Consider the following 21,418-nt stretch of genomic DNA (forward strand, 5'->3'; position numbering starts at 1 on the left):
CTCCAAAAAGTAACTTTTTTGTACATTTTTTTTAATGTCATTTTTTCCAAATAAATTTTGCTGAGAAAGATTGACCACACTCTGCACAGCTTGCATCCTTTTATTCTTGCACTACACCAGTATTGTATCTATCATAGCATTCAACATGGGAGGGAAAAAGCAATACAACAAACAATCATGCAATACCAAACTTTTTGATTCACTAGGATAGGTTGTTCCACCATTTCAAGCTACCCTGGGAACAGTCCTGCAGAGACTACTGTCATACCAGTGTCTGTATCGCTGTTTCACTCAAAGCTCCGAGGGAGGACTTGTACAAGAAGGGGTAGAATGGGATATGACTGAGCTGTTGTTGCTGAATTAACCTTGTGTGGTCTGTGCTTCCAACAATTTTTCTTTGGCGGATGCCATTTATAATGCATTTAGCATTGCTTCAGCTGAGATCAGCTAAATTGGCAAAGGTTGAAAGAAAGAATTAACATTTCTACAGTGCCTTTCACAGCCTTGCATGTCCCAAAGCACTTTGCAGCCATATAAGTACTTCTAAAATGTAGTCACTGTTGTAATGTAGGAAATATGGCAGACAATTTCTGCACAGTATGCTCCCACAAACAGCAGAGAGATAATGACCAGATAGTCTGTTTTAGTGACGGTTGGGGGAAAAATGTTGGCCAAGACACTGGGGAAAACCCCCCTGCTGCTCTTTGAGTAGAATCTTAGGATCTTTTACATCTGGGCAGATTTTGTGGAACAGGCTGAAGGGGCCCTGCTCCTATTTCTTATGTTCTTAACACTTCATCCAAAAGACAGTGCAGCACTTCCTCAGTACTGAACTGGGAGTGTCAGCCTGGATTCTGTGCTCAAATCTCTGGAGTGGGACTTGAACTCACATTTTCAAGCACAGAGATTTGTGACCATCACTTTCTGTATGGTTCAACTATGGACTGAAGTTACTGAGCCATTTGGAGACCCTCTTGCAGAATTTACAATCCTATAATTTCAAAGTACAGTTTTCAACCTTTGAGCTGAATTCATCACAAGGATATATATTCCAATCACTGAAGGTTCAATGGGCCCATTGGGCTGCAAGAGTGTGACCAGGGTTCAGCACTATTCCCTAGTAATTGAGCAGAATGTTGCATCCCTGATTTTAATTGCTGCACCATTGGTGACCGGCCAAGGGTCATCTTCCCTAATTTCTCCTTACGTGGCTCAGTGTTAAATTTTGCTTTACAATGCTCCTATGAAGTGCCTTGGGATGTTTTATTAAGGTGGTATATAAAATATAAGTTGTAAATGAAAGCTTTCAAAAATGGTCACTGTTGGAAATGTGTAACAGGTTACACCATGGCATTTCCTTTTTTTCTCTTTACCTCTTAAGTAGAGTGTAGCAAACATTATCTTTATCTTTACCTCCTGTGTTTTTATGCTCATTGAGGTGAGAAACACAACATTACCCCATTTCTGCACCCAGGCACTATCAGATCAGGTACTGCTTTAGCAAACCAGAGACACCTCCTTCCAACACCTCTCTCCAAAGTTTCTGAAACACGTGGGATGTGTGGATGGAGCTTGTGTCATCACAAGGGGAGTGCAGTTGCTTCTTCCTGCATTTTCAGCAACATCATAACAATGAGTAATGAAAGAATCTGCATTGATATAGTACCTTTCATGTCCTCTTCACAGTCACTTTGAAGTGCTTCATCAATCTTGGTAATGTAGGTAAATGCAGCAATCAATGTGTGCACAGCAAGGTCTCATCAGCAATAGGCAAGTGATCAGTTAATCTGCTGGACGGTATTGGTTGAGGGATAAATATTGACCAGAACATAGAGAATTCTCCTGCTCCTCTTCAAAGAGTATCTTTTATAATCTTTTGTTTTTATTCATTCATGGGATGTAGGCATCGCTGGCTAAGCCAGCATTTATTGGCCATCCCTAATCGCCCTTGAGCAGGTGGTGGTGAGCTGCCTTCTTGAACCACTGCAGTCCATGTGAGGTAGGGACACCCACTGTACTATTAGGAAGGGAGTTCCAGGATTTTGACCAGCGACCGTGAAGGAACGGCAATTTAGTTCCAAGTCAGGATGGTGAGAGACTTGGAGGGGAACTTGCAGGTGGTGGTGCTCCCATGCATTTGCTGCCATTGTCCTTCTAGTTGGTAGAGGTTGCGGGTTTGGAAGGTGCTGTCAAAGGAGCCTTGGTGGGTTGCTGCAGTGCATCTTGTAGATGGAACACACTGCTGCCACTGTGCGTTGGTGGTGGAGGGAATGAATGTTTGTGGATGGAGTGCCAATCAAGCGGGCTGCTTTGTCCTGGATGGTGTCGAGCTTCTTGACTGTTGTTGGAGCTGCACCCATCCAGGCAAGTGGAGAATATTCCATCACACTCCTGACTTGTGCCTTGTAGATGGTGGACAGGCTTTGGGGAGTCAGGAGCTGAGTTACTCGTGGCAGGATTCCCAGCCTCTGACCTGTTCTTGTAGCCATGATATTTATATGGCTACTGCAGTTCAGTTTCTGGTCAATGGTAACCCCTAGGATGTTGATAGTGGGAATTCAGCGATCGTAATGCCATTGAATGTCAAGGGAAGATGGTTATATTCTCGTTGGAGATGGTCATTGTCTGGCACTTGTGTGGCACGAATGTTTCTTGCCAATTATCAGCCCAAGCCTGGATATTATCCAGGTCTTGCTGCATTTCTAGACGGACTGCTTCAGTATCTGAGGAGTCGCTGAACATTGTGCAATCATCAGCGAACATCCCCACTTCTGACCTTACGGATTGAAGGAAAGTCAATGATGAAACAGTTGAAGGTGATTAGGCCTATGCCACTACCCTGAGGAACTCCTGCAATGATGTCCTGGAGCTGAGATGATTGATCTGCAACAACCACAACCATCTTCCTTTGCGCTAGGTATGACTCCAACCAGCGGAGTATCTTCCCCCTGATTCCCATTGACCTCAGCTTTGCTAGGGCTCCTTGATGCCATACTCAGTCTAATGCTGCCTTGATGTCACCTCTTGAGTTCAGCTCTTGTGTCCAAATTTGAACCAAGGCTGTAATGAAGTCAGGAGCTGAGTGGCCCTGGCGGAACCCAAACTGAGCATCACTGAGCAGGTTATTGCTAAGCAAGTGCCGCTTGATAGCACTGTTGATGACACCTTCCATCACTTTACTGATGATTAAGAGTAGACTGATGGGGTGGTAATTGGCCGGTTTGGACTTGTCCTGCTTTTTGTGTACAGGACATACCTGGGCAATTTTCCACATTTCTGGGTAGATGCCAGTGTTGTAGCTGTACTGGAACAGTTTGGCTAGGGGCGCGGCAAATTCTGGAGCACAGGTCTTCAGCACTATTGCCGGAATATTGTCATGGCCCATAGCCTCTGCAGTATCCAGTGCTTTCAGTCGTTTCTTAATATCACGTGGAGTGAATCGAATTGTCTGAAGTCTGGCATCTGTGATGCTGGGGACTTCAGGAGGAGGCCGAGATGTATCATCCACTGGGCACTTCTGGCTGAAAATTGATTGCAAATGCTTCAGCCTTATCTTTCGCACTGATGTGCTGGGCTCCCCCATCATTGAGGATGGGGATATTTGTGGAGCCACCTCCTCCAGTTAGTTGTTTAATTGTGCACCACAATTCACAGCTGGATGTGGCAGGACTGCAGAGCTTCGATCTGATCTGTTGGTTATGGGATCGCTTAGCTCTGTCTATCTCGTGCTGCTTACGCAGTTTGGCATGCAAATAGTCCTGTGTTGTACCTTCACCAGGTTGATACCTCATTTTGAGGTTTGCCTGGTGCTGCTCCTGGCATGCCCTCCTGCACTCTTCATTGAACCAAGGTTGGTCCCCCGGTTCGATGGTAATGGTAGAGTGGGGGATATGCCAGGCCATGAGGTTGGAGATTGTGGTTGAGTACAATTCTGCTGCAGCTGCTGGCCAAAGCAACTCGTGGATGCCCAGTTTTGCATTGCTAGATCTGTTTGAAATCTATCCCATTTAGCACAGTGATAGTGCCACACAACACGATGAAGGGTATCCTCAATGTGAAGGCGGGACTTCGTCTCCACAAGGACTGTGTGGTGGTCACTTCTACCAATACTGTCATGGACAGATGCATCCGTAGCAGGCAGATTGGTGAGGACGAGGTCAAGTATGTTTTTCCCTCTTGTTGGTCCCCTCACCACCTGCCGTATACCCAGTCTAGCAGCTATGTCCTTTAGGACTCTGCCAGCTCGGTAAGTAGTGATGCTACCGAGCCACTCTTGGTGATGGCCATTAAAGTCCCCCACCCAGAGTACATTTTGTGCCCTTGCCACCCTCTGTGCTTCCTCCAAGTGGTGTTCAACATGGAGGAGTACTGATTCATCAGCTGAGGGAGGGCGGTAGGTGGTAATCAGCAGGAGGTTTCCTTGTCCATGTTTGACCTGATGCCATGAGACTTTGTGGGGTCCGGAATCGATGTTGAGGACTCCCAGGGCAATTCCCTGCCGACTGTATACCACTGTGCCACCACCTCTGCTGGGTCTGTCCTGCCGGTGTGACAGGACATACCCGGGGATGGTGATGGCAGTGTCTGGGACATTGTCTGTCAGGTATGATTCCGTGAGTATGACTATGTCAGGCTGTTGCTTGACTTGTCTGTGGGACAGCTCTCCCAACTTTGGCACAAGCCCCCAGATATTCGAAATGAGGACTTTGCAGGGTCGACAGGGCTGAGTTTGCCGTTGTCGTTTCCGGTGCCTAGGTCGATGCCGGGTAGTCCGTCTGGTTTCATTCCGTTTTATTGACTTCGTAGCAGTTCAGATACAACTGAGTGGCTTGCTAGGCCATTTCAGAAGGCATTTAAGAGTCAACCACATTGCTGTGGGTCTGGAATCACATGTAGGCCAGACCAGGTAAGGACAGCAAATTTCCTTCCCTAAAGGACATTAGTGAAACAGATGGGTTTTTACAACAATCGACAATTGTTTCATGGCCATCATTAGACTAGCTTTTAATTCCAGATTTATTAATTTAATTCAAATTCCACCTTCTGCTGTGGTGGGATTCAAACCCCATGTCCCCAGAGAAATACTCTGGGTTATTAGTCCAGTGATAATACCACTACGCCACCGCCTCAGTGGCAGATGGGGACCCTGATTAAATATCTTATCTGAAAAACAGCATCTGTAACAATGTAGAACTCACTTGATACTGTATTGAAGTGTCAGCCTCGATTATGAATTCTGCACTGAGGGTTGACTCACTCAGAGGAGAGTGCTAGCACTGAGCCACGGTTGATACACATATGTTTGTTTTCTTGCTTGAGCAGAGCTCTGTGAAATATTAAAATGATGCAGTGATGGTGCAGAGGCTGTTCTAACAATGAGAGGCCACATGAGGAAAGAGAAGCAATCTTCTTTCCCCAAGGGGTGGAAATAGCATAAAGCAAGTGTTGAAAGAGCAAACATTTCATTTTTGATAGTTTTTTTTATATAATTGTTCAAATGCTTAAAATAAATCTTGCAACCTATTGGCAAAAACCTCAGCATCACTCCTCTCCCATAATCTATGATTCAAAGCGAGGGTCTCCATGACCGTTGCAGTCTAAACTAGTGGTTCAGGTCAAGCAACTAAATTTCAAGGTAACTTTTAACCAGACGTGAAGTCATCTTGCATTCCATCAGTTGCTGCCCTAGAAGTGATGATAAGATGAAAGTTTATCGAAAAAATAAATAATTCAACATCTGCCACCCTCTCAACTCAGGTACCTATAATAGCTAAATATTCTGGTTGCATCATTCCTCTTTTGTCCTTCTTCCTATGTTGGTATCAAGGATAATTAAAAATCTGGCCTTGGACATGCACTTCCTGTCCACAAACCTTGCTTCCTGTTGTCATGATATTTTAGTCATACGTTTATCAACATTTCCCATTAAATGTTTCCATGTTGACTGTTATGTTTTAGTTGGTGGCTCTGTGGAGTGACTTTCTAAAATCTCCCCATTCTTGCTATCTTGACTATTTAAAAAATAAAGTTTCTGGTCATCATCTGACCTACCTTCCCCAGTGCTACCAAACATCAGGGCTTGAGCAGTTTCACCAAACCATACAACCCTAACTTAATACTATTAAATGCCATTTCGTACTTCAAACCTGGTATGTGTTGCCGATTGTTTATCTGTTTATCCTTGGTTTTAAAAATAGAAGAGCAGTATGAATTTAACATAATCTGAACTAGTTGATGTAAGACAATTTAGCAAGCCAGATTTGGACATCAGTCTCCTAGATGGTAAACATGATTCTTTAATGTGATGTGTTAAGAGGGTTAAGGATTCAGCTGGTGTTCATGATAAATATTCTTGTCAAGGTGCTGATTCCAGTATTCTTTCATAACCTCATTCCAGTCTCAAAAGTTCCCAGTTTTCACAATGCTGTATTCAGCCAATTTTATCATCCCAGTCCATATTTCAACCCTGCCCCCCTACTCACCCACCCCCACTCCCCATTTTGTGACGTTGCCTCAGTTACTAATCCCTAATATGGGGTCAAAAGATTCGTGAACTGTTCATAAGGTATTTGAAAAGAGGTATTACCCCTCTCACAAGTGATGTTCTATGTAAAATATCCAGGGGAATTCCACTGGTTGGATCCATAAGAACATAAGAAATAGGAGCAGGAGTCGGCCATTCAGCCCCTCAAGCCTGCCCCGCCATTCAATAAGATCATGGCTGATCTGTCCCAGGCCTCAACTTCTCTTTCGGGCCTGCTCCGTCTAACCCTCAACTCCCTGAGATTTCAAAAATCTATCTACCTCCTCCTTAAATACATTTAGTGACCTAGTCTCCACAACTCTCTGAGACAGAGTTCCAGAGATTCACCTCCCTCTGAGAGGAGAAATTCCTTTGCACCTCAGTTTTAAATGTGTGCCCCCTTATTCTGTAACTATGTCCCCGCCAGTGGAAACCCATTCTCAACATCTACCCTGTCGAACCCCCTTAGAATCTTATATGTTTCAATAAGATCACCCCTCATTCTTCTAAACTCCAGGCCTAACCTGTCTAGATGTTCTTAAAAAGACAACCCCGTCATCCCAGGAATCAGCTTAGTGAACCTTTTCTGAACTGCCTCCAATGCTAGTATATCCTTCCTTAAATACAGGGACCAAAACTGTACGCAGTATTCCAGGTGTGGTCTCACCAACACGCTGTACAGTTATAGCAAGACTTCCCGATTTTTAAACTCTAACCCCCTAGCAATAAAGGCCAAAATTCCATTTGCTGCCTTAATTACTTGCTGCACCTGCATGCTAACCTTTTGTGTTTCATGTACACTAACACCCAGATCCCTCTGTACTGCAGTATTTTGTAGTCTTTCTCCATCTAAATAATTATCTGCCTTTTTATTCTTCCTACCGAAGTGGATTACCTCACACTTTCCCATATTGAACACCATCTGCCAAGTTTTTGCCCACTCATTTAACCTATCCATATCCCTTTGCAGATTCTTTGTGTCCTCACTATTCAGATCCAGACTATTTCCTGAGATTTTGTATTTGTTGCCATCTGACACATGCCAGACTCCCAGCATGTGACTTGAGCTGCACTGCTTACAATCCCCAGCAGTAGGAGCTGGCATTATCTCTCATCTCTGAAATTTCTGGCCCTAGCAAGAGATTATTGTCACAGGAAAAAACTCATTTTAAAGCCTAACACAAAAGGAAAATGCTGGAGATTTGAAATAAAAACAGAAAACTCAACAGGTTTCAGGTCAATGACCTTTCATCAGAACTGGCCATCAGAAGTTCAACAATAACAGCACTCTGTATTAATATAGCATCTCTAATGTCCCAAACTGCTTCACTGGACTGTTATAAAGCAAAATTTGATACTGAGTCACATGAGATATTAGGTCAGATGGCCAAAAGCCTGGTCATAGAGGTAGGTTTTAAGGAGTGTCTTAAGGGAGGGAAGCGAGGTGGAGAGGTTTAAGGAGAGAATGCCAGAGCTTAAGACTGAGGGAGCTAAGATATGGCTACCAATGGGGGAGCAATTAAAATCAGGAATGCTCAGGGACGAAAAGCCATTGACCTGAAATGTTGACTGTGTTTCTCTCTCCACAAGTTCTGCCTGACCTGCTGAGTATTTCATACATTTTCTGTCACATTTAAAAGCTTACTGGGCCTCACTTCTGCCAGGGATTTAGACCTAGCACACACTTTAGGTAAATTGAGCAGAACTATGCCTGATATTCCATCTCTCCAGTTTCTGCTGGTGGTGTTAACACAGAACGAGTAAAGATCCCCATCAGATTTTTGAACTGTGGGGGAAAAGGGACCAGGGGGACCAGGTTTCAGAAATACCTCCCTGATAATGTGAAAGTTTGTACAATAAAAGCATAGGAATTTCTAGCCCTCTGCATCTATCTCACCATATAATAAATACTCCTCATAAATATACACACAGAATAACACCCAGATAAGAGTGTTATCCCACTGTAGTGTGAAAGGCTGTTTTGTATATGAGGAATCGTAAAGTCTACTTTTCACTTGTTTACCTATCCACAGAGCTGCTTTGCCCTTGGCCGCAGTTTGTTCACTTGAGTTTCAGCTGCATCCGCTCGCTCCTCTGCATTTTGCAGTTCATACCGCATTTTCCGGCACTTGGAGAGATTAACGTTGACCTGTTCCTCCTGCAATCAGGAAAACACACAGCTCGTAGTGATCTATTCATGTATATTAGCCGTAGAGCTTACTGCAGACCCGTAACGTCGTCACCGGACTCATGCTGACACACTGCACTCTGAATATGTGCACGTTCTTATATGATGTACAGGCCACACCTCACTAAACGTAACTTGTACATTATGCCATCTGCTGATTGAATACACTGGAGTACTGGGTTACTAGATTCACTGACAGTAAGCACACTGATATTTGTACTCATGGACTGTACAGTATTAAAGAAGTTTTCTCTCTACATTAACTAGTTCAGTATCAATTCTAGGAGTGTTTGACTCTGATACCAGGAGCACATGGTAGGAAAATAGCAGTCTTAATACCTCTCAGTTTGATAATCACCCCTATATGTAACTCACAACAGAGACTCATCGCCCAATCAGCCTGTACGTAACAGAGGACCAGCTGTTTAACATTCACTCGGCCTGACTGTAACATGCATTACTCACTGCCCGGTAAACCCCTCCCCCTCCAGTAATGGAGTAAAGGTTACTCACTGCCTGCTCCGTTTGCTGCTTGTAACTCTTCATCTTCAACTGCATCTGGTCAATGATTTCCTGCAGCCTTTTCAGATTTTTTTGATCTTCTTCAGACTGTTTAAAAACATAATGAAATGAACTATATGAAAAACAAAACCCTCTTGGAAGAATAACCCCAGTTTATCATTTTTTTTTGCTGTGAAGACTCCCTCAGTCTAGTCAATGCACACTGCAACGACACCTTTACAATCAATAACACTGTTGTTCTAGATACTGAGAAACAATCTGAAGAAACCAACAATGTTTCTTTTTAAAAATTCCTTTTTGTTGAATTTTGAAATTATTGAAAAGTATGAAAAAGTAAGTAAGCAGATTATGAGAAAAGACTGGCAGCCAGTATAAAATGGAACCCAAAAGTCCTCATTGGCATATAAATAGTAAATGGGTAGTATGATTAGGAGTGGGGCCGATTAGGGTCCGAAAAGGAGATTTAAGCATGGGGGCGGATGGCATAGCTTGAGATACTAAATGAGTATTTTGCATCTGTCTTTACCAAGGAAGAGGATGCTCCCCAAGTCATAGTGAAAGAGGAGATAGTTATGATACTGGATGGACTAAAAATTGATAAAGAGATATTTGAAAGGCTGGCTGTACTTAAAGTTGATAAGTCACCAGGACCAGATGAAATGCATCCAAGGATACTGAAGGAAGTAAGAGTGGAAATTGTGGAGGCACTGACCATAATTTTCAAATCCTCCTTAGATTCAGGAGTAGTGCCCGAGGACTGGAGAATTGTAAATATTACACCTTGTTCAAAAAATGGTGTACGGATAAACCCAGCAATTACAGGCCAATCAGTTTAACCTTGGTGGTGGGAAAGCTTTAAAAACGATAATTCAGGACAAAATTAACAGTCACTTAGACAAATATGGATTGATTAAGGAAAGCCAGCATATGTTCAACTAACTTGATTAAGTTTTTTGATGAGGAAACAGGGTTAATTAGGGTAATGCAGTTGATGTGGTGTACGTGGGCTTCCAAAAGAAATTTGATAAAGTGCCACATAACAGACTTGTCAGCAAAGTTGAAGTCCATGGAATAAAAGGGACAGTAGCAGCATGGATGTGAAGTTAGCTGAGTGACAGGAAACAGAGTAGTGGTGAACGGTTGTTTTTCAGACTCGAGGAAGGCATATAGTGGGATTCCCTGGGATCAGTACTTGGACTGCTGTTTTTCTTGATATATAGTAATGACTAGAATTGGGTGTATAGGGCACAATTTCAAAATTTGCAGATGACAGAAAACTTGGAAGTATTGTGAACTGTGAGGATAGTGGTAGACTGCAAGAGAATGATAGGCTGGTGGAATGGATGGACAAGTGGCAGATGAAATTTACTGCAGAAAAGTGTGAAGTGATACAAAGAGAGGCAATATGAAATAAAGGGTACAATTCTAAAGGGGGTGCAGGAGCAGAGGGACATGGGTGTACATGTGCACAAATCATTGAAGGTGGCAGGACAGGTTGAGAAAGTGGTTAAAAAGGCATATGGGATCCTGGACTTTATAAATAGGGGCAGAGTACAAAAGCAAGGAAATTATGATGAATCTTTATAAAACATTAGTTTGGTTTCAACTGGATTATTGTTTCTAATTCTAGGCACTGTATTTTAGGAAAGATGTGAAGGCATTGGAGAGGTTGCAGAAAAGATTTACAAGAATGGTTCCAAGGTTGAGCGCCTTCAGCTATGTGGATAGATTTGAGAAGTTGGGACTGTTCTCCTTAGAGGAGATTAAGAGGAGCTTTGATAGAGGTGTTCAAAATCATGAGGCGTTTGGATAGGGTAGATAGGGAGAAACTGTTCCCATTGGTGGAAGGTCGAGAACCAGAGGGCACAGATTTAAGGTGATTGTCAAAACAAGAAACAGCGACATGAGGAAAAGCTTTTTCATGTAGCGAGTGGTTAGGATCTGGAATGCACTGCCTGAGAGTGTGGTGGAGGCAGATTCAATCATGGCTTTCAAAAGGAAATTGGATAATTACCTGACGAGAAGAGAAAAAAAGGGCAAGGATGTGGGACGAGCTGAGATGCTTTTGCAGAGAGCTGGCACGGACATTCCTTCTGTGCCTTAATTAGTCCATGATTCTAAGTTGAGAGGTGAGTGAGTTATAATATCAAATTAATGGAGTTTAGGTAATGGATATCCAGCACGGACACTGTTGGAGAAATTGAGTCTGGTGTGATGGAAACTACAGCTGCCAGATGGAAATATATAAATTTTGTCATATGGAACATTATTTGAATGCTTACGGGACATTGAGCATAACTTGTTTCAAAAAGGCCACAGAACAGTGGCTGAAAACATGGCTGCACACTTGCATTCTAAAAGACAGATGCATGGAGAGACAATGGGAGAACTCCCTGATTCAGTTAGCCAGATGAGTTTTGTCAATAATGATGATCAAGAGACATTGAGAGTCATTGAATGTGTATGAGCCAGCATTCCACCACCCCCCATCCCCCACCACCACAGTGTCTGTTAAGCTTGGAGGAATCCACAAACCTCGCAGGCAAGGCTGTTCCAAACAAGGAGCTAGTCACATGACTAACCTGCTGACCAACCTGGAGTTAATTGAATTGTGCTCACAGAACAGATTTTGGAAGACACTGCAATTGAACAAAGAACAAAGAACAAAGAAAATTACAGCACAGGAACAGGCCCTTCGGCCCTCCAAGCCTGCGCCGATCCAGATCCTCTATCTAAACCTGTCGCCTATTTCAAGGAACTTCAAGGAGGAAGGTCTCCCTCTTCTCTCTCTCTGCAAAGTTCCAGGGACCCACGGAGGTAATTTAAGCCTCAAGACAGAAGACCAGCGAAACAAGTTTGAAAGTGTGCACTGGGCCCCGACGGGAACTGCAAGACTTAACTTCAATCAAAGACTTTTCATCCAACCCAAAACCAGTAACTGAATTCCACCTATTACTTCAAACCTTTCCCCTTTAATTCTTTCTCCTCCTCTGTCTCTATTTGTGTGTATTTTTATCGCGTATGTATGCTAGTATGGTCACGTCGTGTATTTTCTGTAGTTTTAACTGTGTTATTAATAAACTTACACCTTTCTTGTTTAAATCTGAGAAACCCTGTCTGGTTGATTTCTTTGCAATTACATTTAGAGTAGTGAGCAAGGACTCACTGAGGTGAAGCTAAAAACACTGTGTTTTAAAAGTTGAACCCTCTTACGGCCAAACCAGGAAAAGGCTGGGAGGGGAGCCCTAGACCCCTTCCTCACCTGGTCGTAACACTGGATAATGATGTTTTAATACTGCCGGGGGAGCTGTGGAAGGTGCAGAGATAGGCAATGTTTTGGGAATGGAAGTAAGCAGACTTGGTGATGGACAGGATGTGACATGAAACTCACTGAATGTGACACCGAGATTGCGCACAATTCTTCAGAACCTCAGGTAGTGGCTGGAACTTGTTCACAGGTTAGATACAGAGAGCGTATCCAATCAAGGGGCACCCTACAGCTCTGCCATCTGTGGTGCAATCAATCACACTCTTACTTCTGAGTCAGGAGTTTGTGGGTTCAGGTCTCACTCCAGGACTTGAGTACAAAAATCAAGGTTAACACTCCAGAGCAGTGCACTGTGTGGATGCTGCTGTCTCATTACACTGAGGCCCTGTCTGCTCTCTCCAGTGGATGTTAAAGATCCTGTGGTACTATTTCATAGAAGAGCAGTAGAGTTATCCTTGATGTCCTCGTCAATATTTATCCCTCAATCAACATCTCAAAAGCAGATTATCTGATCATTATCACATTGCTGATTGTGGGATCTTGCTGTGCACAAAGTGGCTGCCATATTTCCTACATTACAACAGTGACTACATTCAAAAGCACCTCATTGGCTGTAAAGCACTTTGGCATGTCCTCTGGTCGTGAACAGGGCTGTATAAATTTCTTTTATCGCCTGTTTCTTAAATTATTTTTCCTCCACTAGTTCATTCCAGCTAGTTCATTCCATGTGACAAACTGTCTGACATCAGTCCTAAATTTTCTTTTTACTAGTTTAAAACCACATGCACTTGTCCTAATATGATGATTAGTTTGGAGGAATGTTCTGGATTTACCTATGTAGTCAAATAGATCTAATTCAAACCTAAAAACCATTCTTAAATAATTAAAAGAATTTTCTTAATCACATCAGATCATCAGATTAGGAAGTGTTAATATCTGTGATTATTTGAAACAATGGGAAGAGTAGAACTGGTAAATAGATGGAGTCGGATCACACTAAACATTCGGGTTGTGAATGAGATATCTTGTGTTCTTCTGATATGCCAAGGGGAATAAAGGCCCTCGACCGTGTCTGTTCTATTTCATGAGTTTCTGCTCTCATCCCCTCCCCTCCCTCCCAGAACCATGACAGGGTTCCCCTTGTCCTCACCTTCCACCCCACCAGCCTCCAGATCCAAAGAATCATCTTCCGCCATTTCCACCACCTCCAACGTGACGTTACCACCAAACACATCTTCCCCTCCCCTTTCAGCATTCCAAAGGGACCACTCCCTCCGTGACACCCTGGTCCACTCTTCACTTACCCCTCAACACCTCCCCCCTTTCCTACGGCATCTTTCCATGCAACATCTGCCCTTTTACCTTCTCCCTTCCACCATACAGGGCCTCAAACACTCCTTCTACGTGAAACAGTGATTTACTTGTAATAATTCAATTTAGTATGCTGTATTCGCTGCTCTCGATCTGGTCTCCTCTACACTGAGGAGACCAATCGCAAACTAGGTGACTCCTTGCTGTCGCCTGTCATTTCAGTTCTCCACTTTGCTCTCACTCTGACCCTTCTGTCCTTGGCCTGCTCCAGCATTCCAATGAAGCTCAACACAAGCTTATGGGCAGTTTAAAATAACTTACCTTTAGTTGCAGCAGCTTTTTCTGAAGCAAAGAACAAAGAACAAAGAAAATTTCAGCACAGGAACAGGCCCTTCGGCCCTCCAAGCCTACGCCGATCCAGATCCTCTATCTAAACCTGTCGCCTATTTTCTAAGGGTCTGTATCTCTTTACTTCTTGCCCATTCATGTATCTGTCTAGATACATCTTAAAAGACGCTATCGTGCCCGCGTCTACCACCTCCGCTGGTAATGCGTTCCATGCACCCACCACCCTCTGCGTAAAGAACTTTCCACGCATATCCCCCCTAAACTTTTCCCCTTTCACTTTGAACTCGTGTCCCCTTGTAATTGAATCCCCCCACTCTGGGAAAAAGCTTTTTGCTATCCACCCTGTCTATACCTCTCATGATTTTTTACACCTCAATCAGGTCCCCCCTCAACCTCCGTCTTTCTAATGAAAATAATCCTAATCTACTCAACCTCTCTTCATAGCTAGCGCCCTCCATACCAGGCAACATACTGGTGAACCTCCTCTGCACCCTCTCCAAAGCATCCACATCCTTTTGGTAATGTGGCGACCAGAACTGCACGCAGTATTCCAAATGTGGCCGAACCAAAGTCCTATACAACTGTAACATGACCTGCCAACTCTTGTACTCAATACCCCGTCCGATGAAGGAAAGCATGCCGTATGCCTTCTTGACCACTCTATTGACCTGCGTTGCCACCTTCAGGGAACAATGGACCTGAACACCCAAATCTCTCTGTACATCAATTTTCCCCAGGACTTTTCCATTTACTGTATAGTTCACTCTTGAATTGGATCTTCCAAAATGCATCACCTCGCATTTACCCTGATTGAACTCCATCTGCCATTTCTCTGCCCAACTCTCCAATCTATCTATATTCTGCTGTACTCTCTGACAGTCCCCTTCACTATCTGCTACTCCACCAATCTTAGTGTCGTCTGCAAACTTGCTAATCAGACCACCTATACTTTCCTCCAAATCATTTATGTATATCACAAACAACTGTGGTCCCAGCACGGATCCCTGTGGAACACCACTGGTCACACGTCTCCATTTTGAGAAACTCCCTTCCACTGCTACTCTCTGTCTCCTGTTGCCCAGCCAGTTCGATAGTGCGATAGTGCGAGCGAGATGTCAGCTGGGAAGGTGAGTTTCAGTTTAAAATAACTTACCTTTTGTTTTGGCGGACAAGGGGAGTGCTGGGTAAGTAAACCTATATATTTGGGCAATGGCTAAACCCGAAACACTACACGTGTAGTGTCTCCCACCCATCCTCCTCCTCTAACCAAAAAAAAAGGCCTCTTGTGTGGAGGGTTTGGTAAGGTAAGGTTTTCCTATTTTTTTAAATCTCTGTTGTCAATTTAGTGCGGAGGGGATGGAAGCTAGGGCAGTTGCATGCTCCTCGTGCAGGATGTGGGAGGTGAGGGTCACCACTGGTGTCCCTGCTGACTTCACCTGTGAGGAGTGCACCCAACTCCAGCTCCTCACAGACCGTGTTAGGGAACTGGAGCTGGAGCTGGATGAACTTCGGATCATTCAGGATGCTGAGGGGGTGATAGCGAGCAGTTATAGGGAAGTAGTGACACCTAAGTTACAGGATAAAGGTAGATGGGTGACCGTCAGGGGAGGGAAAGGGAATAGGCGCACAGTGCAGGGATCCCCTGTGGCCGTTCCCCTCAATAATACGTATACCGTTTTGGATACGGTTGGGGGGGACGACCTACCAGAGGAAAGCCACAGTGGCCAGGTCTCTGGCACTGAGCCTGGCTCAGTGGCTCAGAAGGGAAGGGGGGGAGAATAGGAGAGCGATAGTGATAGGAGATTCAATGGTTAGAGGAACAGACAGGAGATTCTGTGGTCGCGAACGAGACTCCCGGATGGTATGTTGCCTCCCGGGTGCCAGGGTCAGGGATGTCTCAGATCGAGTCCACAGGATTTCTAAGGGGGAGGGGGAGGGGGAGCAGCCAGAGGTCGTGGTACACATCGGTACCAATGACATAGCTAGGAAAAGGGATGAGGACCTGAAAAGCGAATATAGGGAGTTAGGTTGGAAGCTGAAAGGCAGGACGAGCAGAGTAGTAATCTCAGGATTGTTACCGGTGCCACATGCTAGTGAGGCTTGAAACAGAGAGCGAGTGCAGCTGAACACGTGGCTACAGAGCTGGTGTAGGAGGGAGGGCTTCAGATATGTGGATCATTGGGATACCTTCTGGGGAAGGTGGGACCTGTACAAGAAGGACGGGTTGCATCTGAACTGGAGGGGCACCAATATCCTGGGCGGGAGGTTTGCTAGAGCTCTTCGGGAGGGTTTAAACTAGTTTGGCAGGGGGATGGGAACCGGAGCCACGGATCAGTGGATGGGGTAGCTGTTGAACAGGTAGATACCGAGTGCAGAGAGTCTGTGAGGAAGGTTAGACAGTTGACAGGGCAAAGTTGCAGCCAGTATGATGGGTTGAAGTGTGTCTATTTTAACGCAAGAAGTGTCAGGAATAAGGGTGATGAACTTAAAGCATGGATCAGTACTCGGAGCTACGATGTTGTGGCCATTACGGAGACGTGGATATCACAGGGGCAGGAATGGATGTTGGATGTTCCAGGGTTTAGATGTTTCAAAAGGAATAGGGAGGGAGGTAAAAGAGGTGGGGGAGTGGCATTGTTAATCAGGGATAGTATCACAGCTGCAGAAAGGGAGGTCGTCGAGGAGGGTTTGTCTACTGAGTCATTATGGGTGGAAGTCAGAAACAGGAAAGGAGCAGTCACTTTGTTGGGAGTTTTCTATAGACCCCCCAATAGCAACAGAGACATGGAGGAACAGATTGGGAGGCCGATTTTGGAAAGGTGCAGAAGTAACAGGGTTGTTGTGATGGGAGACTTCAACTTCCCTAATATTGATTGGAACCTTCTTAGTGCAAATAGTTTGGATGGAGCAGTTTTTGTCAGGTGTGTCCAGGAAGGTTTCCTGACTCAATATGTAGATAGGCCGACTAGAGGGGAGGCTATGTTGGACTTGGTGCTTGGCAACGAACCAGGCCAGGTGGCAGATCTCTCGGTGCGAGAGCATTTCGGTGATAGTGATCACAACTCCCTGACCTTTACTATAGTCATGGAGAGGGATAGGAGCAGAATGGATGGGAAAATATTTAATTGGGGGAGGGGGAATTACAATGCTATTAGGCAGGAACTGGGGAGCATAAATTGGGAACAGATGTTCTCAGGGAAATGCACGACAGAAGTGTGGAGGTTGTTTAGGGAGCACTTGCTGCGACTGCTGGATATGTTTGTCCCGATGAGGCAAGGAAGGGATGGTAGGGTGAAGGAACCTTGGATGACAAGAGATGTGGAACAGTTAGTCAAGAGGAAGAAGGAAGCTTACTTAAGGTTGAGGAAGCAAGGATCACACAGGGCTCCAGAGGGTTACAAGGTAGCCAGGAAGGAACTGAAGAATGGACTTAGAAGAGCTAGAAGGGGACATGAAAAAGTCTTGGCAGGTAGGATTAAGGAAAATCCCAAGGCGTTCTACACTTATGTGAGGAACAAAGGATGGCCAGAGTGAGGGTAGGGCCGATCAGGGATAGTGGAGGGAACTTGTGCCTGGAGTCGGAGGAGGTAGGGGAGGTCCTAAATGAATACTTTGCTTCAGTATTCACTAGTGAGAGGGACCTGGTCATCTGTGAGGACAGCGTGGAACAGGCTGATATGCTCGAACAGGTTGAGGTTAAGAGGGAGGATGTGCTGGAAAATTTGAATGATATGAGGACAGATAAGTCCCCGGGGCCAGACGGGATATACCCAAGGATATTACGGGAAGCGAGAGAAGAGATTGCTGCGCCTTTGGCAATGATCTTTGCGTCTTCACTGTCCACTGGAGTAGTACCGGATGATTGGAGGGTGGCAAATGTTGTTCCCTTGTTCAAGAAAGGGAATAGGGATAACCCTGGGAATTATAGACCAGCCAGTCTTACGTCGGTAGTGGGCAAATTATTGGAGAGGATTCTGAGAGACAGGATTTATGATTATTTGGAAAAGCATAGTTTGATTAGAGACAGTCAGCATGGCTTTGTGAGGGGCAGGTCATGCCTCACCAGCCTTATTGAATTCTTTGAAGATGTGACAAAACACATTGATGAAGGAAGAGCAATGGATGTGGTGTATATGGATTTTAGCAAGGCATTTGATAAGGTTCCCCATGGTAGGCTCATTCAGAAAGTAAGGAGGCATGGGATTCAGGGAAAGTTGGCTGTCTGGATACAAAATTGGCTAGCCCATAGAAGTCAGAGGGTGGTAGTAGATGGAAAGTATTCAGCATGGAGCTCGGTGACCAGTGGTGTTCCACAAGGATCTGTTCTGGGACCTCTGCTCTTTGTGATTTTTATAAATGACTTGGATGAGGAAGTGGAAGGCTTGGTTAGCACTAAGGTTGCTGGAGTTGTGGATAGTGTGGAAGGCTGTTGTAGGTTGCAACGGGACATTGACAGGATGCAGAGCTGGGCTGAGAAGTGGCAGATGGAGTTCAACCTGGAAAAGTGTGAAGTGATTCATTTTGGAAGGTCGAATTTGAATGCGGAATACAGGCTTAAAGACAGGATTCTTGGCAGTGTGGAGGAACAGAGGGATCTTGGGGTTCACGTCCATAGATCCCTCAAAGTTACCACCCAAGTTGATAGGGTTGTTAAGAAGGCGTATGGTGTGTTGGCTTTCATTAACAGGGGGATTGAGTTTAAGAGCCGCGAGGTTATGCTGCAGCTTTATAAGGCCCTGGTTCGACCACACTTGGAATATTGTGTTCAGTTCTGGTCGCCTCATTATAGGAAGGATGTGGAAGCTTTAGAGAGGGTGCAGAGGAGATTTACCAGGATGCTGCCTGGACTGGAGGGCATGTCCTACGAAGAAAGATTGAGGGAGCTAGGGCTTTTCTCATTGGAGCGAAGAAGGATGAGAGGTGACTTGATAGAGGGGTACAAGATGATGAGAGGCATAGATAGAGTGGATTGTCAGAGACTTTTTCCCAGGGTGGAAAGGGCTATCACCAGGGGGCATAATTTTCAGGTGATTGGAGGAAGGTTTAGGGGAGATGTCAGAGGTAGGTTCTTTACACAGAGAGTGGTGGATGTGTGGAATACACTGCCAGCGGTGGTAGTAGAAGCAGATACATTAGGGGCATTTAAGCGACTCTTGGATAGGTACATGGATGATAGTAGAATGAAGGGTAGGTAGTGAGTTTGATCTTAGAGTAGGTTAAAGGTTCGGCACAACATCGTGGGCTGATTTGTTTCTCCCCCCTCTTGTTTTTTTTCAACATCTCTTTACTTTGCATTCTAATGGCTGCTATCCTGCCCTTAACACCTCCTCTTGACACATCTTTTGTATCTTTACGTGTCCCATTACCACTCCCTTTGGTTTTGCATCATGAAACCTTTTGTCATTAGGGTGGCACAGTGGCGCAGTGGTTAGCACCGCAGCCTCACAGCTCCAGGGACCCGGGTTCGATTCTGGGTACTGCCTGTGTGGAGTTTGCAAGTTCTCCCTGTGTCTGCGTGGGTTTTCTCTGGGTGCTCCGGTTTCCTCCCACAAGCCAAAAGACTTGCAGGTTGATAGGTAAATTGGCCATTATAAATTGTCATTAGTATAGGTAGGTGGCAGGGAAATATAGGAACAGGTGGGGATGTTTGGTAGGAATATGAATATGGGATTAGTGTAGGATTAGTATAAATGGGTGGTTGATGTTCGGCACAGACTCGGTGGGCCGAAGGGCCTGTTTCAGTGCTGTATCTCTAATCTAATCTAAAGTCATTTAATCTCTCCTGTCTTCCAGGCTGTCACATACCTTCCCTTTTGTTCTTCTTCCCACTCTCCCCCCTGCCCTTTGCTCAAAGCCTATTACATCTCTAACTTTTTCCAGTTCTGATGAAAGGTCACAGTTCTGAAACGCTAACTCTGTTTCTCTGTCCACAGATGCTGCCAGACCTGCTGAGTATTTCCAGAATTTTCTGTTTTTATTTCAGATTTCCAGCATCCACAATATTTGGAACAAAGGTTAATGTGACCAAGCAGCCAAATCAGAAAGCAGACAGCATACACCCTACCTAATAAGGAAAGACTAAACTGGGAAGGTACTAACCACAACAGTTTTGATGGTTTGGGCTTGTGTCACTGAAAGGGATATAGGAATACAGATGAAGCAGCTTCTAGTGGTAGAGGTCAAGTTGCTGCACTGGAAAGGGCAGCTGGACTACAAGCAAGGGGGTGAAAGATTATCGGGGGTAGGTGGAAATGTGGAGTAATCAGTTCAGCCATGAACTTATTGAATGGCGGAGCAAGCTCGAGGGGCCGAGTGGCCTACTCCTGCTCCTATTTCGTATGTTCGTATGTACATGCTCTACCCAGAGGAGGGTAATACCATTTGACTTCTACTGCTTAAATGTATTAATACTCGCTGGTGCTTGAATTAAAGGACTCTTGTACTCAATTTAGTGTCCTCTCGGAATCTATTACACATCTTATATAACTCTTTGAGGTCACCCCTCAACCTTTCCAAGGCTGACAATTAAAAACGCCTTCAGTCTTTCCTCACAACTCTAGGGATTAGATAGGAGGCAGTTCTCTAACACCCTCAGTTCATAAGAACACAAGAGATAGAAGCAGGATTGGCCATTCAGCCCCTCAAGCCTGCCCCGCCATTCAATAAGGTCATGGCTGATCTGTCCCAGGACTCAACTCCTCAAAGAACAAAGAACAGTACAGCACAGGAACAGGCCATTCGGCCCTCCAAGCCTGCGCTGATCTTGATGCCTGCCTAAACTAACACCTTCTGCACTTCCGGGGCCCATATCCCTCTATTCCCTTCCTATTCATATATTTGTCAAGATGTCTCTTAAACGTCGTTATCGTATCTGCTTCCACCATCTCCCCCAGCAGCAAGTTCCAGGCACTCACCACCCTCTGTGTAAAAAACTTGCCTCGCACATCCCCTCTAAACTTTGCCCCTCACACCTTAAACCTATGTCCCCTAGTAACTGACTCTTCCACCCTGGGAAAAAGCTTCTGACTATCCACTCTGTCCATGCCGCTCATAACTTTGTAAACCTCTATCATGTCACCCCTCCACCTCCGTCGTTCCAGTGAAAACAATCCGAGTTTTTCCAACCTTTCCTCATAGGTAATGCCCTCCAGACCAGGCAACATCCTGGTAAACCGCTTCTGTACCCTCTCCAAAGCCTCCACATCCTTCTGGTAGTGTGGCGACCAGAATTGCACGCAATATTCTAAGTGTGGCCTAA

General features: G+C 44.9%; 1 protein-coding gene across 1 annotated transcript in view; it reads right to left on the reverse strand.

Moving 5' to 3' along the window:
* Positions 1 to 4,355: 4,355 nt before the first annotated feature.
* The window catches only part of LOC137350994 (myosin-7B-like), a 237,743-nt gene continuing 220,680 nt past the window's right edge, over positions 4,356 to 21,418 (reverse strand). The window contains exons 40-42 of the mRNA XM_068015735.1: positions 9,225 to 9,320; positions 8,547 to 8,681; positions 4,356 to 5,685 (exon numbers count right to left, since the gene is read on the reverse strand). Coding sequence (XP_067871836.1) covers positions 8,547 to 8,681; positions 9,225 to 9,320 — 231 coding nt within the window. The 3' untranslated portion in view covers positions 4,356 to 5,685. The remainder of the gene's footprint in view (positions 5,686 to 8,546; positions 8,682 to 9,224; positions 9,321 to 21,418) is intronic.

Source organism: Heterodontus francisci, chromosome 2, assembly GCF_036365525.1.
Source record: "Heterodontus francisci isolate sHetFra1 chromosome 2, sHetFra1.hap1, whole genome shotgun sequence".
Classification (NCBI taxonomy): Eukaryota; Metazoa; Chordata; class Chondrichthyes; order Heterodontiformes; family Heterodontidae; genus Heterodontus; species Heterodontus francisci.